The sequence below is a fragment of the Ahaetulla prasina genome, chromosome 3 (assembly GCF_028640845.1).
Source record: "Ahaetulla prasina isolate Xishuangbanna chromosome 3, ASM2864084v1, whole genome shotgun sequence".
In the NCBI taxonomy this organism is placed as follows: Eukaryota; Metazoa; Chordata; class Lepidosauria; order Squamata; family Colubridae; genus Ahaetulla; species Ahaetulla prasina.
The window spans coordinates 160,232,062-160,259,700 of NC_080541.1; the positions used below are offsets into that span (position 1 = coordinate 160,232,062).

A 27,639-nucleotide genomic window follows, 5' to 3' on the forward strand; every position below is an offset into this window, starting at 1 on the left:
ATGTAAAAGAAACTATGATAGTATTTCTATGCTTCATTAAGCAATTCAATTGTGATTATAATTTCATTGTTCAAAATAATGTGGTATGACAAATTAAGATTAGCTTGTAATAGCAACGACTCATCTTACCCCATGCCAAATGATTCTGAATTATTTTCGGAAGTCAATTCACATTAATGATATTGCCTTTCTTCACATTGAGAAGAGATTAAGGAAAACAAGTCTATAGAGAAATGGGTGGGAGACTTTATATTATCAAAGAATGAGTCAGTCCCAAGTAAGGGTTTTTTCAGAGTCATACGTACATATTCCTTTTATTCTTTTCCACAGACCTTTCTGACAATGTGGCCTCCTTGTCCTGATAAATATCAATTAAAAGACTGACACCATCAGATGATTCCTTAGTCTATCTGCAGTTGCTTGGGGATGTTTCTCAACGAACACTTGTCACGGTAGTGAGTGAAAGATCAACCCTTCTCTCTGTCTCTCTCTCTCTTGAAAGATTGACAAGCAATGTATCAATTTCCTGCTCCTTATGAACCTGGGAGAAAAGGCAAGCAAGGTCAAGGTCATCAGGATCTCCGTTCCTTAAAGGTAGGCAATGCACAGACTGACTCAATAAGACAGCCGATTAATAAAAACTAAAGGGAATGATGGTATTTTCAAGTGAAGATGTTGCAAGGCTGAACAATATTGAGCTGTCATTTGTCCTAGAAGAATAGAGGTAAAAAAGAAAGGAGAATGAGATTCTGCAACTAGAAAATCCATAGGACAGCTCTAACTACCATATTTTTCAGAATATAAGACGTACCTTTCCCCCCCCTAAGAGAGGGTGAAAATTTGGGTGCCTCTTATAGATCAAATGTAGCCCTGCCCAGCCTCTGAAACAGAGGTTTCACAAGCTGAAAAAAGCCTCTGAAACGGAGGTTTCAGAAGCTGAAAAAAAGCCTCTGAAAGGGAGATTTCAAAGGCTGAGAAAAGCCTCTTAAAGGGAGATTTCAGAGGCTGGGAAAAAAAAAAGGTGCAGAGCTCACAACCAACAAACCTGTTGCTAAAGTTCACTTTTGGAAACAGCAGGATGCCATCAACCCGCCAATCAGCTTTTTTCTTATTTTCCTACCCAAAAATTAACGTGCGTCTTATACTCTGGTGCGTCTTATAGTCCGAAAAATACGGTATATGTTTTCTTGTTCATATAGAACATCAAATATATAGAATGTAGGATAATAATAATGTAGAAGGCAGCGAACTTCCAAAAAAATATGGAATAGACTACAAGAATTTAAAAGAGCAATATAATTTCACAAGTTTATTCAGTGTTGCCATTATATTATAAGAGACTTAAAATGTGTTAGGATATTGAATTTAGTAGCTGGAACAGTAAAGTGTAAATAACAGTAAATAAACCAGAACATACAGTTGTAGTTGATTAGTTAGAGTGCTGACTCATGCATGATGCAATTTACGCTACGATTTGTTGCTGTAAGCATAAAGTATAAAGTATCCTTCCTGTTAAAGAAAGGAAGAGGTGACTTGGTGCATCGGTCTCATCTGTCTACATTTAAAGTCATTGTGAAGTTATTCTCTTTTCTGAGAGGAGGGGAAAAAAGAGGCTTAGGAAATCAGGGGTGGTTCTAAGTTGTCTGAAGAAGATAAGTTAAGTGAACAAAAAAAACCTGTTTTCATTCAGAAGCCCATCTGAATAAACAATATTCAAACAAAACAAGCAACTTGTCAAGCTTCATTCTAAAACAGGCAAGTTCTGAATAAGTACTTTCATGATGATTGCAGGAAAACAACACTTAGGAAAACACATTATGGGTCAATTCCAAAGGTGTTTTTTTTTTGTTTTTCTTTGAAGGCATTTGTTTCTCATCCCAGCAGCTTCGTCAGCTCTGACTGGATAGTGGGGAATAGAACGATTTATACTCTTTGCAGACAGGTGGTCATTTGCATTCTTTTAGCAGGTTGTTAAGGTCACCTGGAGATTTATCTGTGTCATCACGGTCAGCTAAGTGGTGCAAATGGGTTTGGAGCCTTCTTGGAACTATTGAAAGGACTGTGTTGTATCCCTCCCTCTCTGTTGAGAGAGGGCTGTTCAATTTTGACATAAACAGCCTCTTTATCCCCTCTTTCAAATGACCAGCTTTTCTGCAAAGAGTATAAATCCTTCTATTCCCCACCATCCAGTCATAGCTGAAGAAGGTGAGAAGTGAAATGTCTTCAAAGAAAAAACAGAAAGTCCAGTTGCCTCTTGGAAAAAAGCACCTTTGGGAGAACCATGTCCTGGGGTGACTGAGAATCTCCATAGACATTGTGGGTTGCAAATATTATTTATGAATTTATCTAATAGCATCCAGATTATTGTTTCCTTTCAGAAAATGTCAGAATAGATTAAGACATTTGGTCATAATTACAGACAGGAAAAACCTTCTTGATTTTAATAATGAAATTCTAAATTCTAGTTGCATTATATGTTTTTGGCTCCAACTTGAACCTAGAATCAATTTTTACCATGTTGTGACATGCTAAAATTTCCTCCTTGTTATGCACATCACAAAATAGGAATAATCAAGGAACTCATTCTGGATATAATAAAGATTTTCCTCCAGAATTCCATTGTAATTGAAATGATTCTCAACTTTGTTAGAGATGTAGTAGCAAATATTGGCCATGATCATACAAAGAACAATTTATGCATACCTTTTTTGTCATGTAAAATTACTCCAATGAATTGATATATCTTCCTTATATGGATTCCATGATGGGTTGAGAGATGGTAGCATTTTTCCTTAGTTGAGTTATGTGCAGAATTTTCAATATCACCGATCCCCCTAATCACAGTTTTTGTAAAGTATTGCTTTAATTGAATTACATTTGAAAATGTCTCTACATCTGTGTGTGAGTGTGCATGAATGAATAACCAGAATTATGCAGAGGTTGTTGACAAGAGAGAGTGCAATAAACACAAGGAGATTAAAAATTATCCTGGATAAGTTCCAATTATTGGTTTAATTCCATATTTTAATATCTAATTTCCCAATACCTTATCACAAGATTTCTTGAAGGACTGAATATAAGGAAACTAACACAACAAGGCTAAGCACATAGAAAAATATTCTGCAACTATAATCTTTAGATTTCCACACCTTCTTTTTTCTAAACAACTCTTCAAGTAAATTGGACCTAAAATCAATATATTAGTAGTATTGCTTATGGAAACAGTACTTAATCTCAAATAATTAATTTACCAAGAATTTCAGACCTTCAAGACAAGAAATATAATCAAACATATAATTAAATATGTTAAATCAAAAGAGACATCAAATTAAATCCAATATTTTAAAAAAGTAACACATACGGTATTGTGTAATCAACCTTTGCTTCATTTTTCAGTATTGCACAATAAAGACAAATAACAGATCTGGTCATTAAGCTTTTATCAGATTCACATTTTCAGAACTTAAGTTTGCTTCCATTCATTTCTTCACTATAACCATCACGAGTAAATAGGAATCTGATGCGCTGACATTAGCACTAGTTTGAAAGCTGTTGCATAATATTTATGTACTTCCTAATCTTTAAAGATCTTCCTGTGCATTAGTAAGCTGTAGCCCTGATTTGCAGCTCAGCTCGGCCCCAAGTTACATCAGCATATGCTGAATAAATGTAGATATTATCAAGAAATTGCAAGTACATAATCCTAAATGTGAATCATGGTAATCTGAAAGCTACTACTGTAATAAAAATGGATATTTTGATTCTTAAAATTAAAAGAAGCAAATGATTAAGAAACAGTCCATTTGAAAGTCTTTGCAGATTCAGTGAGCTGAGGATATCAACAAGTACCCATAATGTTTTCTCCGTTTTCCATAAATCAAATCCCATGAACATTCATGAAGGACTGAGCAGCCAGTTAATCTTCCTTCCTTCGTTACTTTGCAAATTAATCAGTTGCAACTTTAAGTTTAAGTTTAGAATCCTAGTTACGGATTCTATAATCAGGAATCTGTAGAAAGAGAAAACAAGTGGAATTGCATCAGTTCAATGTTTTTCAATTGTTAAAAGGGACATTTGAAACACAGAAAGAACTGCAGAACACTTAGGCTTTCAGAGGCAAGTTGCTTTGTTTCACCACATTAAAAGAACTATAATCTAATAGAATAATGAAGCCGACAATCTTTACAAGCAATTATCATACACATCAAAGTAATTCTGACTGGTTTGCAAGTTGTTCTTAATATTTGTTCTGCTTGGTCACAGGATCCACATGTTTTGTAGTGTTTTGTAGTGTGTATGCGCAGTTCACACAGCAAAGCTATCTATGCATTATGTAATAACGGGAGGAGGGGTTGTTTGTTTTTCAGCTTGCTTGCTGAAGAAGACCCTGACATAGATTAGGGCTGAGAGGGTGTTACTGGCCAAAGCTTTGCTGGCTGAGGGACTCTGGGAGTTGAAGTCCACAAGACTTAAAGGGACCAAGGTTGGAGACCCCTGATCTAGCTAGTTCCATGAGAACTGTAACCTGAGTCTCCCCAGTTGTATTCAACACCTTAATCACTACATGCACTAGGACAGGGGTCGACAACCTTAAACACTCAAAAGAGCCATAAAGGTCATAACCAGAAGCCTCTTGTTCAATTCTGCAGCCGACCAAAAGTCCGCTTCCCCCACCATAGTGTCTCCTCCTAGCGCAGCGCCCTTTTTCCTTTGCTGACCGGAAGTCTGGTTCCCCCACTATAGAGTCTCCTCCTAGCACGGCGTCCTTTTTCCTGTCCTAACCGAAAGCCCTATCAATTGTGGAGCCAGCTGGCAAAAGGGAGCTGCAGCAGAGGGATGAAAGAGCCACGGTTTGCTGACCCCTGTACTAGGCGGACTATCATTACTTTTCAAGCAAAAATAATGTTTATTGTTTAAAAAATCTTTATTCCAACTTTAGATTTTCAGCATGATGCCCCTAGAAATCTATATGATGCCATACCATGCTATTATTTGGGCCGCTTGATTTTTTAAGTAACAAAAATGTTCTTCCCACACTAAAGTGATTAGGAAGAAAGTGAAATTGTTTACATGCAAATTAAAGCAGCTGTACATCCTGATGAAATAAATGTGCTATTTTTTTTTTCAAGTTATTTGATCAAAGAAATATCAGAATTATTTAAAAAAAAACTATTTTTCCCAAAAATATAGAACAATTGTAAGGGGTTAATAAAAGACTTTGTGCCTTATGTGGCGAATACTGTATGAAGTGACTTACTGCTGCTTTCAGGGCTTGGTCCAAATCTTCTAGTAAATCTTCTGAGTCTTCCAGTCCAATAGATATGCGAATTAAAGTATCTGATATTCCGAGGATCTCTCGGTCTGCCTTTGGAACTGAGGCATGAGTCATGATTGCTCTGGAAAAGAATAAATATTCTGTGAATGCAGAATTATAAATAAGGGTAACATACCAACTAACACCAGGAAATACAGTAAATGTAATAAAAAGTGAGATGCTGGCTTCTATTATCAATCCATTTGCAAAAGTTACCTTTGACTAGATGGGCAGCATAACTAGCTAGCTAGCTAGAAGACAGAAAGGCTGTATTTTTTCTTAATTCAGAACAAAACCCAATTCAGATGATATCCATGGGCTGGCATTGTGAAATATCCTTCAGATTTATTGTGATGCAACCTCCACAATTTTAGCTATTACCTAAACACCCGGAAGGAAGCCAATTGGGAAAGGAAAATGCCAAATGACATTGTCTTAAATAAACACTTATTGAAGACAGGAGAGCTATTCTCCAATAATAAATCATTTTTACACAACCTCTTTCAGGACAGTCTTAAAACTGGCAAGCTGCGTTTGAAATTAAAGTATGTGTGAATAGGCTAAATTTGAGGATTTAAATTTGTTTGTAATCTTGAGGATACTAATAGAAATAATGATCTATGAAATGAGGAAGAAGAAGGATTTTGGAAGTGGTTTGCCATTGTCTCCTTCTTAGGGCTGAGTAAGAGTGATTGGACTAAGATCATATAGCTGACTGTGAGCCTAAGGCAGGAGTAGAACTTGGTTTCTAGCCTGCTACCAAACCAAATTGGCTCTTATTATTTTAGATGCAGAGCTTATTAAAACTGTATAAAACTATATATGAAACTATATATGTTAAGTATTATAGACTGACAAAGTGTTCCCACATAATAGTATGCAAACTGCATCATTCTGCCTCCTACGCTGACATTGTGTGCTATGTTCATGTGATCACAATTTGTGAACTTCCCAGATTTCCAACAAGCAACATCAATTGGGGAAGCCAGATTCATTTAAAAACATGCCTTGCTTAACAACTGTGATGATTTGCTTAACAACCATGGTAAAAATAAACATAAAATTGGGACTGGTCACATGATGATTCACTTTATGACATCACCAACTTAAATAGAACTTAAGTCATCATAAGGCAAAGACTACCTGTAATGAACATTATGACTAATGAAAGTTATAGCTTGACACATTTGGAAGGCATTGAGATAGGGAAGTCTGATGAGAACAAGATACTCTGAAGTAGATATTGATCAGCATAGAGTATTGGTTACTGGTATTAATATAATTAAAACATTAGCTTATACTTCCCTGAAAATCAATATAAAATATGTGACATAAATGTTTTTTTCCTCCAGAAAGTTAGGGTAAAAGAAATAGCAGTGAATATGAAAAAAGGTCTTATAAAAAAATAACTTTCAACATTTTGGGCTAAATGTTATTAGGAAGGGCTTACCCCTTTTTAATATAGCTTCTACAAGGATTTTTAAAATGTATTTTATAAATAACAAAAATTATTATGTTAATCTTACCAGTAAAACTAGATCTTGTACTTTACTGTATTTAAGTACAAGCACATGTCAATAAAAATTCTAAAAAACTGAAAAATAGATAGCAATAAAATGTGAATTTTGGAAAAAGGGATATGGGTGAATTTACATCTAGGTAGTTCTCAATTTATGATGGTCATTGGGACTAAATTTTCAATCCCTGCAGCCGTGGTTCCCATCTTTAATCAAGTCTCACAGTCTTAGGTGAAGCAACTTCCTACCAACTTCCTAGCAGAGTCAGTGAGGAAGCCAGTAGGAAGTTGCAACTCCCAGAACAGCAGGGAGGTAAGTGGCTACCACCATTTGGAGAAGTGTCACTAAAATTGTGCAAGAAGAGATTGTATATAACTTGCTATGGCTGGCATTGTATTAGAGACTCCTAAGCAAAGAGCTTCAAGCATGACTCCTTGTATCAGTGTTATTATTTTCAATCCACTGTATTATTTGAGTGAGCATGTTAAGCAGGGGTTTGCAGTTAATTTTCTCAAGGGGCTATATGAGAAACTGGAACTGTTGTGAACAGCTGAACCAACAGGCTGAACTTAATTCTGCTTAATATTAATTTTACTGTTTTATTTAAAAAAGTAGTAAATTATATGGTTTTGACTAGCTGCTACTGGTAAGAATACATGTTACATCTTATTTACATTTGATTTCTAATTTCTGATTGACCTAACATGGGCCAGAGATGGCCAAAGAGCTGGATACAGCACAGGGATTATAAAATTCCCAGGTCTGGTGTAAAATATATAGAAACATAGGACCTATTTACCTCCATTAATACTCTAGGGGGCAAAGTTAAACAGATTTGGATTTCCTCTTCTGTCTGATCATCCTTGTAACCTAACTTTTGCAAGCCTTTGCCATACATACTTCTCTGATCTTCAAATCAGTATTTTTCAAAATTGGCAATGCTGGTTATGGAAATGCAGGAATTGAGTTTTGTATATCTTAAATCCATTAGAGTTCAAAAACACTGATTTAGATATTTGAAGAATGGTAGTGTTTTATCACAGAAAAGATGACACTTATGGAAGAGGAGGATCCATAAAAGTGACCATGAAAGAAGATCCAGTTTCCAAGTAAACATTGCAAAGGCGATATAAGTGAACTCATATTGTTTAGTTGGAGCACACACAGTGAATATTAAAGTATCAAATATTTTGATAAACGTCAGTGTAATACTTTTATTAAGGGATGCCAGAAAAATTTACTTACGGATGCTCTGCTAGACTCTCATATCCTCCCAGACTTTCAGCGAGGGTAAAAAGCTAGAACAAGAAATATAAAAATTATACTGTATTTCAAATAATATTAATTCAAAATTTTAAGACATGCCGTTTACTCTTATGCAAACTTAATTGTGTGTTAGCCTAGTAAAAGCAAATGGACAGAGCAGACAAAAGAAACTGTTTTTGCAAAATAAAAAACAGAGATGCAAGAAATGAAACACACTTAATCAAAACATGAGGCACAAATTTGCTTTCATTCCAGGCCAAGTTCTCTTAAAAACACAAATTTGATATCAGTAACAGATACTTTTAATTTCAGATGATAAATTCTGGGAATCTGAAACCAAATAAAATGAAACCTATGAAATTTAAGACTAAAATTTAAAAGTAAAATTTACTTTTACCCCAGTCAACTATAAAAATGCTTTAATTTTTTCATTCATCCGTTTTTCAAAACTACCCACCTCCCAGAGGGATTCTGGGCAGGGTACAAATAAAATATTAAATACATAAAAAACTTTATATATATTTTTTTTTAAAGAGGCAAGCCATGTTCAAAATTAATTAAAATCGCATAAGAATCTAACCAAATTCAGGACAAGTCCATAAAACGCAAAAGATGTTCTTTCATTGCACACAGATTGGAATGGACTCATCTGATAGAAAAATAATGCTTTGTTTGCAAAGACTGTTTGCAAATATTGTCTGTTCAATATTTGCAAAAGTGTAGAAATAATGATAGCATAAAAACACTCTCTGATATTCTGGCCATTTCTTTCCCTTATTTTTTTAGGGTCAGAAGTGTCTCACATATTATGATCTCAGCTAGTACTGTTATTTTCAAGAATAGGGCGATCTGAGCTATTTTGGGGGGTCTTCTGCTGTGAAATTCCTTTTCACTGTAAACTTGTCAAAGCCTGCACAGAAGAACAGTAAGATGCTGCAACTTAACAGAGTTTCAGTGGCCAGCAAGGCAGAGGTGACCTTGAGACAGAAGGTTGGGTTGTTTGTATAATGTATTACCTCAGGCATGAAAACAAAAAGGGCCTGTTCTCTACTTTTTAAGTTAGGTTATTATCTCAAATTGGTGTGAGAAACTATGATTCAATAATTAGTTGACTTTTATTCATACATTAGCAATAAAACATTTTGATCTGGGACTAAGAATTGAGCAGAAGTAGGACTTGCTCTTTTAAGACTGGTATTTTGGCTCTAGGACAGGTGGACAATTGTGGCAACTTTACAACTTGTGGACTTCAACTTCCAGAATTCCTGAGCCAGCATGGTTGACTCAGGAATTCCACGAGTTGAAGTCCACAGGTCGTAAATGGTCTATAGTTGCCCACTCCTGAATTAAACTAATAGTACAGTACAAGTGGGTAAGGTTCAATCTTTGAAGGAGGAGGTTTAAAGGTCAAAACGGTTCCATCAGGCCTTGCAATGATTGAACATTGGACTTTCCATTTAGCAAAACATTAGCCTCACAGAAAATCAGTTATTTTCGTTGACAAATTTCACTGGTGTCAACTAAAAATGCTCTGCAGATAACTATTTCATTGAAGTAACTTTAATAGTCCTCATGTTTATAATTTTTGTTATATCTCTATTTTTATTGTATTGTATGCCACCCAGAATCATTCTGGATGAGATCGGTGGTGTGTGGTTATGCTCTCAGAATATTCAGCCAAGTCATATTAATTGGGAAATTCTGGGAGTTGAAATCCACACACCTGGAAGTCAGAAAGACTAGGAAACATTGTACTACTGATAAAATGATGCTTTAATTTCAAAACTCCAATTATTAATATATTCTTATCAGCTCCAATCCCAATTAGAATTCACATCTTCCACGTTCTTGATTCTTGGGATGGTTTTGCAATATTCTCAAATATTGTCACCAAACAGAACATTTAATTAAACGTACATTAATCTGGATGCAGATACTGACAAATCACATTTGGCCACAGCTAGTGGCTACAAACCAAGATAAACAATGCCCAGCTAGTAGATATCCAACAAGAGATTTGACTGCACAGCTACATTTAAAAATCAATGTTTTCCAATGATATATGTTGACAAATCAATTAATTGACTTCTGAAGTCAACTGTATAATTTATTTATTTGAATTCTGCCTTTATTATAATTTTTTTAAAAAATAACTGAGGGCAGTAAACAAATTGTGTCTGGTATACCTTCCTCAATCTATTTACCACATAACAACAACTTTGCACGGTGGATTGGGCTGAGAAAGAGTGACTGGCCCAAAGTCACCTAGCTGGCTTTCATGGCTAAGGTGGGACTTGAATTCAGTCTTCCACTTTTTAGCTTGGTGCCTTCAGATTTCAAAAGCAGCACGACACTGTTACATCATCCAAAGCTGTTTTGCTTTCCAGGCTCCATTTATAAATGTGGAGGAAGATGGCAGAGAGGCTTCTGAAGTGCTATTACATGGTTCACATTGCCTGACTCCCATTCATTTGGATACACTCATTCCATTCCCTTTCATTAGTGCCATTTCCTATAACTACATGGGCTATTTACATTTTGGGAGCTCCTACAAATGCTCAAAATCCATAATGGCTTCAGCAGGGAAGAAAGGACCACAGTACAGTACACAACTCCTGACAAAGTCACAAGACAGTGGCGTGGCTCTTTTAAAAGCAGTCTACAAGGATAAGTTTTACCTTTAAGTTTTTAAGGAATCGAGAAGCATTTTCAAGGTTTCCTTTGATGTAAAAGGAAATCATTCCTGGGCAGCCCGTGCACTGACGTTGCATCAGGTCATATTGTGGGTGTGACTGTAATCCTGCAATGAATCATACATTATACAAATAACTCAGCCTGTATTATTACTTTAACTCAGACAAACACATTCAGTAGCTGACATATGCAGATGTTTCCAGATGAGGCTTTTTTTGTTTAAGTGACTGTTCTTATAGGGGGGCACTATACGGGGGGCCTCTAGAAGATGATGTCATCACTTATCTGCAATCCCTCCATCTTTTAACTCCAATACTCCTTCCTCCTTTTCCCCTTCAGAGGTAATCTGTTGAAAAGGAGCATTGCTTCATAATGACTTTTGCTTAGTAACACTCGGAGCCCTTTGGGAATGTGTACAATTTAAAAATGGAATCAATGACTTATGGATTCAAGATGATATGCAGCAGGAGTTGATATGACTATGAAGTGGATATGGGAGAAACCAAGAAGGAGGCTTACAATGATTGTAAAAGATTGGAGTGTTAGTTGGATAGCTCATCAGGTCTTGCCCGGTATGGAATACAAAACTCCTTCTAGGAAGACTTCCAGGTTATCTGAGGGCAACATACCAGGGAAGATGACTTTTTCAACCCTTGGATCTGATTCAAGGTATTGCGCCACTGTTAATGCGTTGCGAAAATGTTGTTTCATGCGGATTGGCAGAGTCTTTAAACCTCGGTTGCAAAGGTAGCAATCAAAAGGAGATGGAATTGCTCCAATGGCTATGAAAGAAAAAACAGATATTATTTTCTTTCCAGTATATTAGATTTTTTAAATCATTTTTTTTTGTTTCAAAAAGTATGCCAATGGTCAAAACTGAGGTATTTCCTGGGTTAAAATAATAACATAAAATGATTGACAATAAAGTGATAAATGAGTTTGATCCACTCATGATTTCATTGATGTCAGCGCTGGGCTGGATATGCATGTGTCATTTTTTTAAATATTCAAGTTTGAATCAGTATATCACAGAGCTTCTCACATTTTGCAACACAATAATCACCCACTGCTGGCTGGTGCAGGCAAAGTGACTAGCAAAATCCAGGTTGTGGTTTGACATTGCTTCCACTTCACTTGCACAAGGGTTAAAAAATTATTGTGACCCTCCCATGTTCTTCGTGACCCACAGTTAGTCCTAATCCATATTTTGAGAACTCCTTGCAGTAAACATTTTATGGAACTGCCCAAACGCTATTTTGATGATTCTTCAATATATATTTATACATTCAGAACAAACCACATTGAGGTCTTCCAAATAGTTAATCTGCTTTTCTACTCAACAATTACTCAAAGCATGAATTCAAAATTTAGAACATGCATTTTGAATCAGAGCTCTTATTAAAATATAGTAAGAGCTCTGATTCAAAAATGTATGTTTTAGTGTGACCTTGCAGCTGTTAGTAATTCTAAGGATTGAGTCAGAACTGAATCAGACTTATGGCTTTACCAGTATTTATTCTATGCTTCACATGCATCCTGCTTGGTCTAAAAACACAGGATAGAAGACAGAACCTATAATTAGGCAGTTGTAGCTGACATGTTAAAATATTAGTTTTTTAATCTGTTATAATTATATTTTTATTTCCATAGGGATTGGCTGTCACAAGTGACCAAATATCCAGACTTGTTTTGGACATCCCCTAAACTGGGAAAGAGGAGCTATTTTTCATTTATTTATTTGTATCCCACCTTGATTATTTTTATAAATAACTCAAGGCAGCAAACATATCCAACACATCTTCCTCCTATTTTTCCCACAACAACAACAACAACCCTATGAAGTGAGTTGTGTTGAGAAGGTCACCCAGCTGGCTTTTATGGCTAATGCAGGACTAGAACTCAGTATCCTGGTTTCTAGTCTGGTGCCTTAACCAATAGACAAACTGGCTTTTGGGCCACAATATGTCTAGCAGCATAGAGTAGCCCCACAGTGAGATGGGTGGCAAATAAATTTAACAAATAAATAATGTCTGCCCAAAGAAGATGCAATCTGTGAATTTCTACTGAGGGATGAATGTAACAGTAGACTCATAGGATAGAAAATAATTTTGATTTAAGAAAATACAGAGATGAAGATTAAATCACACACAATTTGCACTCCTAGCCAGATTTTTTTTTAAGGGAACGTTCTGAAACTGCTTTGAAATACAACACAAAATTGATAGGAAATCTCGGGTATACGTCTGCAGAGTCACATCTATTTTGACTGGAGGAACTTTTTTTTTAGTCACTGCAGTACTGATTTTTTAAATTAACTTTAATTTAGATTTTCTTTACAATTGTTTTCTTTTTCCAACAAGTAGCACCCAAGTGTTCAAAACTATAAGTGTTAAATACAAAAAAATTACAAAATACCAAATAATACATGTCTTTTCTGTACTGAGGGTGAGTTGTTTAAACAGGTACTGATAAATTTTGCTAAAGGTTTTTTAAAACACTAAATGGATGTCAAGCATAGCTACTTTACAAAATCTGCAAGCCACACTTTTGAGTTTGCCCTTCATACTCACAATATTGCAAGAATCTGAGTTTCTCGTGAAGTTCATTATTATTTAGTGAAACCAATCCCATTACAACATCGCTGTGCCCTGAAAATATAAGCAGGCAAGTGATCAGTCCTATTTATTTAAATAAAATGCCTGAGCATGTTCAAATATCACACAAGTAGGTTGATAATGAGGCAGTGAATATGCTTGCTTGTGACAACTGGTTTCTCCCACAAGTAGACTAATGAGCATCTGTGGCTATCCTAAATTGGAATAACAACCAAACACTGGACTGTGGTTTTAATTGTCTGGAAAACAACAGAAAGCAAAGGCATCATTTGATTTTAGATTGCTTATGACCTTGCTCTCAGGTTTCTAACAAGTGGGAAAAGCAACAGTCTAGTCAGCCCACTTCACATTAGCTTAGGTTATGATACCACAGAGGAAAGAACCAGTTGTGTTATTTCTTGTAATGTTTGCTTAACAATTGTTGTTATCCGCAAAGTCATGTCTGACCCATCATGACCCCATGGACAATGTTCCTCCAGGCCTTCCTATCCTCTACCATCTCCCAGAGTCCATTTAAGCTCACACTGACTGCTTCAGTGACTTCATCCAGCCACCTCATTCTCTTGTCATCCTCTTCTTCTTTTGCCCTCAATTTTTCCCAGCATTAGACTCTTCTCCAGTGAGTTCTTCCTTCTCATTAGGTGGCCAAAGCATTTGATTGCTTAACAATAAGCCTGGGTAAATGTGATGTGGAAACTGGGCCATCCATTTACAGATGCTATTGCCTTTATCATTCAATGAAATCAAACTTCATTCAATGAAATTTCAATTTCTGCTTGTGGTATCATCTTTTTAAAGCTGATTAGCTGAGAACTAAAACTTACACTTGGCTGCAACGGTTTTGGAAATGGAATGGCATGATTTTCTAAGATAAGGTAAGAGAAGTTTTTGAAAAAATGTTGGCTATAGGAGGCACAGATGATGTTCAAAGACAGCCCAGATTACCAGAATAGCAGAAAAAAGTTTCTCTGCCAGTCCTGGGTCAACAATATGGCTTTCAAGCACTTCTCTAATTTACAGGGCAAATATTAAAAATGCAAATACATTATATATATCCATGCAAATATGATACATATTCAGATATAACTTCACCTTGAGCTATTTTAGATATATTTAAACATATATTAAAGAAAATTAACGCAAGCTACAAGCACTGACTACAAACACTATGTTAGGAAACACATTATGTGTTTATGAATTACATTATGAAGTATATGGTTTCACTTTCATTTTCAAAATGAATATAATAAAAATCTAATATGCATTAAAAAGATTTGAACATATATAAAAAGCATTATTAATGCTTACTACAAAATAAAATCAACATAACATGTAAGTCTAGCTACTTACCATTCATGTATTTGGTTGCTGAATACATACAAATGTCTGCTCCTAAAGACAAAGGACGCTACAACAGAACAAAACAAGAGATTTATTTCATTTTCTGATGAGAAAATCAATAGCAATTGCCAATAAGTACTGAGGCATACTGCAAACAGGTTTCAAGCAATTCCTGCTATGCAGAGATTAGGCTATCGAGAAAAAGGCCAATTATCATTTCATTGATGTGAATCTGAAAAGGTTTAAAGGGAAATTAAGTCTGAGCATCACCTATGAAAGAATAAACAATAAGAAAAAGGAAGTGAAAACAGTTTGAGTTCAGTTTGTCTCTTTTCCTATTTGGTGTATCAACCCAACTCATCTCAGAGGTTTGTTGTTATGGGGAAAATAGGAGGAGGAAAAAGTACTAGGTATGTTCACTATCTTGAGTTTTTTTTATATACACACACAAACATACACACACACACAGATGGGATTTTAAAAATTTAAATACTGTGTTTAAGCAAAAAAAATATTATTCTCCTCTGCTATCTCTTTGAAGACTTGGATTTTTCCTCAGGCATGAGGTCTAGAGGTTAGATAGGCCTGTCACTATGAGTTTCCCTTTCTTGGATGGAGTTGGGTTGGTCCTTAGCTGCCATTTATTTTTCTTATTTATTCACGGTGTTCTGTTTTCATCATCATTTTTATTAACGTTCAGTATAAAACAAATCAAGTATAATCAAAAATTACAATAGCGTTGTAACAGTTTTAATATACAGTGCACTTATATTAACAAGTCTGGATATGTCAAAGCCTTATGGCTAAGGCACAAAACTTAACAATTACAAAGGTGATTTCAGGACATCTGTTATTTAACAAAATTTCTAGATAACATAGATCAGGGTGGCCAGGCAATCTTCCCATTAAAAGGCAGATTAGTTGAGAACACAATTCCGCCCAGAAAGTGTTCCAGGATTTCAACACCAAAGGCGCAAGAGTGTTGCCTAAATGCTACATGAATTCCTTTATATTTGCCATTCATGGCTGAAAAAGGGGAGGGCATTAAACCATGTTTTGGAAAACGCCCTCTGGTAATGCATAAAGGATAGCTTAAATAAATTTCATGCAGGCTGTGTTTCCGTTGAATCGCTGAGGTGATGGTCTAACCGTGGGGCTCCTGCTAAGTTATGCTGACATTCAATATCTTCTAATCTTCGCTTAATAAGCTTCATAGCTTTATTGTATTCCATATTCAGATAGAAGTCAAGGTAATTCAGTTTCTTGTGTATTGTTATGTATTATTTAGATTTAAAGATATTGCATGGGAAAGAGAGGAGGGGGAGAAAGAGAGAGAGAGAGAGAGAGAGAAATGATAGACAGATTCATTCTAAAAAGTAGTAAGACATGATTAATTGCAACATCTTGTTTCAATGCTAATCTGATTGGCCTCTGGCCTAAGTGCAATGGAAACTCTGCTACCCACAAAATATGGTTTTCAGAAAGCATGACTGTATTTATCACATGACTGGAATGTTATGTCAGAGTATCGATGTTCTATTTTGTTGATTTAATCCTATGCACACCACCTAGAGCTGCAATGGTAAGATGGGAGTCTATATAAATTGATATAACAAATACATATATTTCATCATCTTCTGCACTCTGCAGCACTTTGTCTTAGTGGAATTATTTCCCTCTGTTACGTTGGCTACTCTGTTAGGAATGTTTAGCTGTAGAATGGTTAGATTATAGACTCACAGCATTGTCACAATGCTGTGATTCTATGGAATTAAAATTGTACCACTTAACACCTCATTTTCTAAAGGCTGTCTCAATGTAGCCCTATTATTACCGGTGATGACAACACTTCCTGTTTTCCAGTAAAACATTAAATTAGAAAATCTGCACTTTCATCTTTCAATCCTATATTTGGTGGTCTTCAGCGCAGCCACTGTATCTTAATTCAGAAATAAAAGCCACCATTGTATGCCTAGTGGAATTGACTCAGTAAAGTGTATTTAGTGTATAACTTTACTCTGTAAAAAAGAATCAAGAATTAATGGGATTCCTGATGTTTCTATTGAAAGAATCCAATATCTGCCCTCTCCAAAACTTTTCATACAAGCCCTTTGTCACATGTCCTACCATGTGAGGTGACCATGGTTGGTAGTGACATCCCATGCCTTCCCCAAAAGTATTGGTTGAGGCCTACAGCACAATCCTTTCAATGCCAATCAAGAGTCATTTTCACACCCAAATATGTTTTAAATAACTTTTGGTGCTACTAGAACATCATCCTCCCTTATTATGGGTTTACATTCCTTAGCTGTTTGCACTGTTGCAGCTGGTGATAGCATTATAATTGTGTAATTATTATGATGGTTTATTGTATTATGTAAGCTGTTTAGAACAGCTAAGATTTAGAAGCCTATCAATCAATACATTTTGAGTAACCAATTTCATATCCTACTTCTGCCGTTTTGCAATGTTTACCAGGTTGTTGTATTATTGTTATTTTTTCCTTTGTAAAAAGGTGAATCATAGAAGTAAAATAATGCAAAGCATTTACTAAATGAGATGTGCTACACTAATAAAAGCAGCTAAAGCAAACTAATAAAATTAATAAAACTAATAAAAATTGACTTACCTGGAAATATGCAGACATAAAAGTATTGTCTACTACTAAAATAACTCCTTTGTGTTTATGAACAATATTTGCACATCCTTGAATGTCAACAACTTTCAGCATTGGATTTGTTGGTGTTTCAATCCATACAAGCTGTTAGTTTGGGAAGAGAAGGATATTAAATCTATATTATTGGAAAGTATACACTTTAAAGAATAGTGTTGTTTTTCATTAATACTTTTTGTAAGACATTAAACACTACCAGATAATGCTGACAACATTCTTTTTTTCCACATATAAGACCCCTTATTTTGTTACTACTTCCCTAAAGGAAATTTATTATTTAATATTGGTCAGCCCAAATGATTCCATGGAAATATATTTAGAAAGTTTTAAACATTTCAATTCTGTCTATAATTATCATGTAACAGAGTTGAATTGTGTAGGACACACTTTAAAAAAGCAATTTGGGAGAAATGGCTCAGTTCGTTTCGAATCAAAGAAGTCTGCATTCTTTGTTTGCCAACCGTTCAGATAAGAATTTTCTGTCTTTCTCTTCATTCCTTCTTTTTTTATAGATGCACTGTAGGCATAAGAAAGTGCAAGCATGCAGAATATGTTCTAATAAAGTTAGGAAAAAATGGTTCTTGCTCCTGGCTTGTTATATGTGGTTTCCACAGGTGCATGCTCTGATATTGCATATAAGATTCTATGTATTTTATAACATCGCCCAATTTTATGTTTTAAATCCTTCAAATAGTTACCTCCCATTATCTGTACATCCCATGATAATATCTATGTGTGAGTTCTACTGCTTTACTAGCCCACAGGCCACAATCTTCAATTCTATCTGGAAGAAGCCACTGAATCAAGACTAGAGTAGATTAAATGAAAGAGAGCCTCTGGATTTATAAAAATCTTAAGGCAGGGCAAGGAGAAGGAAATTATCCCCCTGTTATTTCACCCAAAGTATTATACAGCAAATGTGCTACTTATAGGCACTAGGACCGCCCTATCAAACCATACCACAATTAAGTCAAAACTACCTAACCAAAAAGTGTATCTTGTTCTATACAATCTGCAGAGTTAGCTTGTATTTCCCACTGAAAGAAATATTTGGCAAAACACTCTAAATTCAAAACTGTCAGCCAAAGACAGAGGAGGCTCACTGGGCAAAAAGTCCTGAAAAACTAAATAAACTGCATTATTTCTTATGAGGTCCACAACAATCACATCTGGAACAAGCTAAAACCTGGACTACAACTAGAAAGAAACAGATTTTCACTTGTTACTATCTTGACCAGTCACTAAACCTATCTCACAGACCCATTGTGAAAACAAAAATATAGCAGCACGGAGAATCTACATGGAACATGGCAGCCTCAACAATACAGGATACTGAATTTTTCAAACCTATTAACAAAGAATGAAGAATTTTTTCATCAGCTCAACTGGAATGTTTAAGCTATTAAAAAACTTACTTTGGCCTCTCATAGAGTTTTTAAAGGCTTTAGAAGCATCCATCTGCACTTAAAAGCCTGATATTACTTTTTCACTTGTTTTATAGATTCTTATGAAAGTCCTGGAAATGATTATAAAAATTCAGACAGGTTCTAACCATTTTTAAATTTTTATTGCTCCAGTTGGGTTATAACACATTTTAGTTGGTGGGAAAAACATGCAATTTTCTCACAGTCTTTTAGCATGACAGATAAATGTTCTCCAGCTTATATTGTACCTACCAATATTGCCAAAGACATCAATTGTTAAATATACTTTTCACCCCTTCTTGTATCAAACAAGATGACTTTAACACTGTAGTAGTAGTCCTTGACCCTCGACCACAATTGAGCCCAAAATTTCTGTAGCTAGACAAGAGAGTTGTTAAAATGAATTTTGCCCATTTTACGACCTTTCTTGCCACAGTTGTTAAATTAGTAGCACGGTTGTTAAGTGAATCTGGTTTTCCCATTGACTTTGCTTGTCAGAAGGTTGCAAAAAGTGATCACATGATCCCAGGACACTACAACTATCATAAATATGAACCAGTTGCCAACCATCCAAATTTTGATCATGTGACCATGGAGATGCTGCAATGGTCGTAAGTGTGAAAAATGGTCAAAAGTCATGTTTTTCAGTGCTGTTTTAACTTCATTAGTCACTAAATGAACCGAGGACTACCTGTAAAATTCTTTTATGTCATCTTAATCTCTTTCAACATTTTTGCGCTGATCAGTTGTAACCAAACATAAGGTTTATTCATGCATGATACAAAATCTTTGAAGCTGATCTGAGAATTGGAAAAATAACATCTGTTCCAGAGGTGGGTTTCAGCAGGTTCTGACCAGTTCTGGAGAACTGGTAGTGGAGATTTTGAGTAGTTCGGAGAACCGGTAGTAAAAATTCTGACTGGCCCTGCCCCCATCTATTCTCTGCCTCCTAAGTCCCAGCTGATTGGAAGGAAATTGAGATTTTACAATATTGTTCCCCTGGAGTGGGGTGGGAATGAAGATTTTACAGTATCCTTCCTCTGCCATTCCCACCAAGCCATACCCACAGAACCAGTAGTAAAAAAATTTTGAAACTCACCACTGATCTGTTCCACACCCATGAGCGATAGCCATTCCTATAGATACACTTATATTTGTAGTAAATTGTCCTTCCTGAACATTCTGCCCCTAAATAAATTCACCCAGTCCAAGTTGATGGCTGGAGGCAGGCTGAATCATATGCATGAGATCAGAGTTATGTGATATAGATATCTTTCATGTTTAGCAAAAAAGGCAACACAACCCAATGTTGTATATACTGCAGGAAATTCTAGTCTGCCGTACAGTCATGCTGGGAATGTTATTTTATTACCTTGGTCTCTGGTGTAATTGCAGCCTCAAGGCATTCCAGTTTGGTGCAGTCAACAAAAACAGCCTTTAGACCCATATCTGTTGCGATTCTTCGAAAATATCTATTTGTACCTAAGATGGAAAGAAAAGGCTTGTCTTCATTAATGTCATTAGGCCAATGTGCCACTAAACGCTATATATTATTACATTCTTTTGGAAAAGATGAAATCTTCAGTACTATCAGCACTTCATATAGTACTCGTATTAAACAGTGTTGAGGATCTTATCTGCAACGGCTTCCCATTTGAATAATAATTATTGTATTAATATCTTATTAACATATTTCTATCCTGCCTTTTAAAAAAAAAGTTTCAAGAGCTATCCTGTTGCTCAGTGCAGGAACTCTGCAGATTGCGACACAGAAGAAAATTTGTGCTAGAGAGAAAAATACTGAGTTAGTAGAATATCAGCTGTGGTTTTCCCAATAGGATTGTGGATTTAACCTCTGGCATCTCCATTTAACAAGAATTCAGGAAAAGATGCTAGGAAAGCTTTCCCGAGATCCTGGAAGGTGGATGAATACCAGACTAGATTTTGAATTATCTCCTGCAGGAGGGTTCTGCTTCTTCTGTAACGGCCATGTCTCTAGCATCCGAAATATTGGCAATATTATGCAATATGCACAACAGAGATGGGGAATTTCCATAGGCTGAAAGAAAGAACCAAGCTTTGTCTTCCACATATAAAGGGCTGCACTCTAAAAATGCCCGTTTTCAAAAGGCGAGCTCAAGTATTTTAACAGATGAACCAAGCATCATGAGCACCTGGAAGCCTTAAGACAGCCAAAACACAAAAGGGAATCAAAATGTTTGGCCACTAACCTAACAGAAAGCTTTTGGGCTCCTAAAGTTAGGATCGTAATCTGCATATTTGTGTGTGTGTTTGTGTGTGTGTGAGAGAGAGAGAGAGAGAGACAGTGTGTGTGTGTGTGTGAAGAAAAAACTACTTGGACTACTCAAACTTTTGTAAACAACTTTATAGTTGCTGGAAACCTTTCATCAACCTGACTGTGTTCCAACACAGAGTATCAAATGCTCTAGTCTGCATGCCATGGTGTCAGCAAGCATTCCCAGAAAAAATATTTTCAAAGCTACAAGCCTATTTATGCTTTCTGGGAAAAGGATCCCAATGCACTCTAGAAAGCATACAGTATATGAGTTGACCTATATATGTTTATCCTCCCAATAAGGTTAACTGAAAAGACTAGGAAAAGTAGAGGCAAGCAACGAAGAATACAATGATACTTACGTATATTGAAAATAACCCATTAAAGAAAGTCTGGTCATTTTTAATAGTATATTAAGAAGGAAGCAAGCTCTTCCTGATAGATTCACCCTTTAAAAAAATCCTAATCCCCTTCATTACACACAACATGTGTTGAAAATGCCTTATTACATTGAATTCCAGAAGGAATTAAAGGGAGAAGAAAACCGCAATTTTGATGTGGATTCATATTTTGCTGTTTCACTGTATATATTTTTGAGCACTTTAAAAAAAAGATTATTAGTATCTTCACCTGATTTTTTAAAAAAAGGAAGCAGAGTTTAACTGGGGGCATTGATCCAGCATATTACTTGCTTTTGAGGAAACATGTTTTCCTTCTCCTATTGCTATGAGAGACGTTCTGTCGCAGGGAATACGTTACATGGCTAACCCTGTGAAGTAAGTGGATACCCTATTTTGTTTATGACTAAAGTCATCTTGGCTACCGTCCTAGAAATTCTATGCATAAGTAGCAGAAAGGTCAGCAGTTCAGAGATTCTCATTAAAAAGAAGTGATCTGCATCTTCAGCCAATATAAAAGTAGGTCTGCAATACCTGCCTAAGTATAAGATATTACAAATCTCTCTGTCTAAAACAGCTTCCCCAACCTTTCCAGGTTGACGGCCTGGAAAGGTAGGAGAGGAGAAAGGATCGTGGTTTTGTGTGAGGATTAGGTTGCATACAGCTTCATTTGTGTGAGTGGCAGGTGCATGCCGCTCATATGAGTGGGGCTGCACGTGCCTGCTGCTTGCGCAAGTAGAGCCACATGTGCCAGCGCCTACTACTCACACACATGAAGCTGTGCATGCATGCACGCTCAGCCACTACTGGTGTGGCCCAATTCTGAATGGGCCATGGCCCAGGAGTGGGGACCCCGGTCTAAAATATATTGCATCTGATGTGATAAAAACACCTCCACTGCTGATATTTGAACTATTGTGGCTGTTTATCATGAAGCTGTTCTTCATAATGCAATCACCATTATGTCAGACTTAAGTAAATTTGTTTAAATCACTTTGGTGCAGCAACCAAAGGGTTACCATCCAAAAATGTTTAAAACACATGCTGCTATACTTCTTTTTTATTGGCCAAGTGTGATTGGACACACAAGGAATTTGTCTTGGTGCATATGCTCTCAGTGTACATAAAAGAAAAGATACGTTCATCAAGGTACAACATTTACAACACAATTGATGGTCAATATATCAATATAAATCATAAATCTTACCGCCATAGACATCGTCTGTACAAATAACAGTATCTCCTGCCTTCAGTAAGTGTGCAATGTTCACAGTTGCTGCTAATCCAGAAGCATATGCTAAACCTGAAGTAAAAAGAAAAGCAAATGAAATTTTATTAATTGATTAAATTTCCAATATATTTAAACATTACAGCAAATAGCTACTATCACCTGTGACTCTGAATGCCTGTTGGATAAGAACAGAAGCTTTGCCCCATAAATTGACTCAAGAGATTTAAGTACAACCAAGCATTTTAGCCATTATAAGTCTGGAGACATGGATTAATATAGATATCAACATCTCAGAACAAGGTTTCTACTTGGTTTAGCAAAACAGATAAAATGAAATGATGCTCCTGCACAATGTTAGAGGCGATTACATCTAGGTTTCAAATGTATGTTGCTTTCCTAAGAAGGTAATCTTCATACAAGAATATAATCATTACTATTCATATTAGAAATATTGATAGCTCACAGTATTTGCCACCATCTAGTGCTGCCACAGCTTTTTCCAAGCAGTCACGGGTAGGATTTCCACAGCGGCTATATTCAAAGCCCTAAGAAAAAGAGGACAAAGAATGTCAAACTTCTTTACCTAGAACATTGATGCAATTTGGGTGAAGTTTATAAAAGTTTACTGAATATTCCATGCACTGATTTACTTAAGAACTCCAATCATGTATGTCGGGGGGGTCAAATTCAAGGCCCGTAACCCAGATCCGGCCCATAGGGCCGGCCTGGAAATATCAAAGGACCAGCCTGTGGTGCCTCTGCTAGCAAAAATGGTGTGTGGGAGGGATACCCGCACACACACCCCGTTTCCATTTTTGGCCTTGACAGCTTCCTGAAGCACTCTGCCAGTCAAAATGGGACATGGGGGGCACCTGCAGCCCCCCATGCCCTATTTTGGCTGGTAGGGTGCTGAAGGAGGCCATCCAGGCCAAAAATGGGGCACTGGGGGAGCTGCCCATGCTTCCCGTGCACCATTTTGGCTGGCAGGGTGCTGCAGGAGGATGCCCAGGCTGAAAACAGGGCACTAGGGGGCCGCCCACCTATCCCCACCCCTCCGCGCTGTTTTGGCAGCAGGGTGCTGTAGGCGGCATCGGTCCCATCTGCTATCCATCCCGTTTCCCCCCACCCACCCACCATGGAAGGTAACTATAATGCCCTTGAAGAAATCCAGTTTGACACCCCTGAGGTATGTGAATTAAGTTTTGAGAACTAAAAATATTTTTGTACAAATGAATCCACAATTGATCTGAGTCAGAGACTGATGGATGAGCAGCCTTCTTTAAGGGTTCAATGTTAGGTTACTCCAGTGCTTCTCAAATAGTGGGGCTCCGTAAAGGGGGGCGCGTTTGACCTCGGCAAACAGTCATAACAAGCTAAGCCCCGTGTTTATGTCTCTGTATCCAATCGCGCGATATTACAGTCGCGCGGGGGGTGCGAAAAATGTTTTCTTCTTCCTAGGGGGGCATGACAGAAAATACCCTATCCTTACTTGGGTTCCTGCATCATTAAGCCATTGCTTGTTTTTACAGAGCTTATTGACTAAGCCACAATGGTTGTGTTCACATATCATACAAGGATATATTAATTTTGAACTTGTTTTATGGATTGTTATTAGCCATCTAGAGTCATTGAGATAAATAAATAAATAAGCTAAAGGGGTGTCTTAAATGCACTAATGCTTTTCCTCATGATCCCTATTTAAAAAACAAAAACAATAAACTCATAAACTTCATACATATTGGTCTACTTTGCAAGATAATGTTAAGCAAGTGGGCTAGAACTGCATTTTCAGCCAAAATGAACAAAGAAACTTCTTGTACTTTTCTAACTTAAGCTGACTCATTTACTTGGCTACAGATGAAAAAAAGAAAGAAAGCTGCATAGTTGATCTTTGTATCTATCTCTGTTGTTTCCTGCAGTATAGCTATATAAATTATCTCTACAATCATTCTTGCATCAGAATTGTTTATTCACAAGCCTCAAGACATCTTCCACAAAATTGTAATAATGAAATTTGTTGCAAATTAGCCAGAAGGCAGAAAAAAATTAAGGTAATAAGGTATTACTGTACATAAAAATGCAGAAATGTCATGGAAAGTTTCTTTTATACTGTTCTTCAGTTTCAGCTTTAACAGCACCTTCCTGGATAAACATTCATAGATTAACTAGTTATGCATTAAATGTCTTCTTGGACATTAAGCAGATCTTAAATTGCTGTAGAAAAACCAAGAAAAGGGGTTTGGTCATGTAAAAGCTTTAAAATAATTGCCATGCTACTTTTACTGAACATATTTTGGCCATGTGATTAACTAAAACAGTATTTTGGATGATTGCCACTTATTTATGTAATGTTCACGTTGTAGTGAATAGAGAGAATAGCAAGGCAAGTTTGTTTTGCCCTGCCCTTAAGTGTTTTCTGAGTTAAAGTGAGTGGGCATTTCCTTCAGAACTATAATCAGATTCCAGAAATTCAACACCAATTAAATACTTTAACTGGACAAATGCAAATATCATTTATATAGTGAGTTGAAAGTTTCTCTATGATTTTTATAATATGGAACTGGGAATGAACTTTAGAAAAAAAAATCCCATCATTTAAAATGTCTAAAATAAGCCATCTTGGACATCAAAGTCAATCTTGTATTTTGAAAATTTTGTATTTTTTCCAAGCAAACGAACAGGGAATAAGTCTAGATACCACCAGCAAGAGCTGAGTGTTTTCCCCCATGTTTTCATCAAATACATTGCTGATCAATATGAGTCAGAGAAGATCTTCACAAGAGAAATGTAAACCTCAGCAGATATAAATGTAAATATATGGCTTCTTGAAGAGCTGGTTCCCAAATCAGATCTTAAAGGTCATAATAACTCATTTAAACTCTCCACAGAAATGGATATACTTGTTACATAAGAGTTACATGCTCCTATAATTGGGCAGAGGCCAGTAGTCTGCAGTACTCAGGTTCAGCTGAATGCATATGAAAAGCAGAGCAGGATTTGAAATGGGATATAATTCAAGCATGTGTTACAGTGAGCAGTACTAAGATCTCAAGAATGACTGCAGTTAGCAGGCCGGACTTAGCTGCATAAATATACCAGCTGCAAATCCAAGTAGGCATTGGGATTTTAACCCCAATAAAAGGCAGCTGAAAGTCCAACTTTTCCTGCCTTGAAAGTCTAACTTATTTCTCTAGTAGATTTTTTTTCAAACATGCAGGAGTTGGGACAATAATAGAGTACATTCTAGATTGCAAAAGTCTGAAAAATTTGCCATATGGACAAGCAGTGTCAATTCCAAAAAAGGAAAACAACCCACAGACCACACCTAAGGGGTTTTATTTTGAAACAAATCCCACTTCTGCAATTGAGACACATCCTCTCTCTTTGTTGTTTGGCAAAATTAACCTCTTTCTCCCTGGATCTCAATTTGGTCTTTTTTTTAAACATGTACATGTCAAATGTCAGAAGGTATTTTATTCCTAGAGAATTATGAAGAGGCCATAGAAAACAAAAATTATAGCATCCCTAGCAGATGGCTACTGCATTCCATCCAGTATTCTGCGTAATGTCCCACTAACAACTATTCCTGTTGATAGGATGCTGTTTCTAACACAGAATCAGAATCTGCTGGCCTGTACTTTGACTCTATTAATGGTATTTTTGTCCTGAACTCTGGAAATATTGTTTTTTACAGTGAGGCTCCAGTATTGGAGAAGAAACCAGATTGCTCATTTTTATCAGGCAGACCAAAAGGACTAACTGAAAGCGGACACATATCAGGGCTATTACATTACATTTCCTCTCCCCCCCCTACCTCCTCTCTATTTTGGCCAGTGACATGACAAAAATGACCAGAGGAGCTACTATCATTAACATTTTGCACCATCTTTCCTTCCCCTCCAATTCTTAGTCGTTCTGTCATTTTTTTAGAATGGGCACCAGTGACTCTGTATTTTAGTGAGCCAGAATATAAGAGGCTCAAGCATATGTTTCTCCTTCCCTCGTTTTGTTTTGTTTTTTTAAACCGCCGCAGCCTTCCGAGGAAGATGGCAGGAACAGGGACCGAAAACATAGCTTTAGGAAACGTGTATCAGAGGTTTGAGGAAAGATCCGGACGGCAGCTACTCTGGTAGCACACATTGTGCAATTGTGCAATTCCCCTTAGAGGAAAAGATGCAGGCGCTTGAGGCGTAGAGTGTGCTTCAGCGATGCGGGGACGGGGGGGGGGGGGAACACCTCACGACTTGTAATCCACCGAAGGTTGGCTTTCGAGATGTCGCAAGTTTCTGCGGATTCAACCATAGGCGGCCCAAAGGGAGAAAAAACCGGCCCTCGCCCACCCCACCAACCCCCGGGCACCGCCGGTCAGCCTCTCCCCTCCCTCCCCCCTCCCCCACTCCATCCTCACTCACGCTGTGCTGCCCGGGCGCCCGCTGCTTGAAAGTGGTCGCGAGAGAAATGGGGGGCACCACGGCCAGCGAGCTCCATTGTTCGGGTTCTTGCCCCACGTGGATAGCCTGCGTGGCGAAGTGCTTGAAAGGCGGCAGGAAACCGGAGCGGCTCTCCTTCGCGCCTTCCATTCTGTCCGCGACAGGTGCTCCCGTGCCCGCGAGAGACGCGAAGCGGCGACTCGGCAGCTGCAGGAGGCTCGGATGGGGGAGCGAGCGAGCGATCTGGGCAGTGCTCTCGGACTCGGCTGGCGCAATATCGCGGCGGGTTGCTCCTTTACCGGCTCGCTCTGGCTGGCAGGATCATCTGCCTTAAGGCGGGGACGCTCGGCTCGGGTTGGCTGGCCGGAGCGTCGCATCACATCGCGATGGGTGGAGACCCGGCAGCCCTATCCCGCCATATGCTGGCCCGATTCCAGTG

At 37.2% G+C, this 27,639-nt stretch overlaps 1 protein-coding gene across 1 annotated transcript; it reads right to left on the minus strand.

Annotated features, from left to right (window-relative positions):
- Window positions 1-3,127: 3,127 nt before the first annotated feature.
- CTH (cystathionine gamma-lyase) lies at window positions 3,128-27,535 on the minus strand. Its single transcript, XM_058178276.1, has 12 exons — window positions 27,183-27,535; window positions 23,234-23,315; window positions 22,747-22,842; window positions 20,218-20,327; window positions 17,377-17,508; window positions 14,757-14,814; window positions 13,362-13,439; window positions 11,421-11,573; window positions 10,776-10,897; window positions 8,077-8,129; window positions 5,258-5,396; window positions 3,128-4,009 (listed from the first exon to the last, which is right to left on the minus strand). The coding sequence occupies exons 1-12, from the start codon at window positions 27,348-27,350 to the stop codon at window positions 3,983-3,985; spliced, it is 1,218 nt and encodes a 405-aa protein (XP_058034259.1). The 5' UTR covers window positions 27,351-27,535; the 3' UTR covers window positions 3,128-3,982.
- Between the last annotated feature and the right edge of the window lie 104 nt (window positions 27,536-27,639).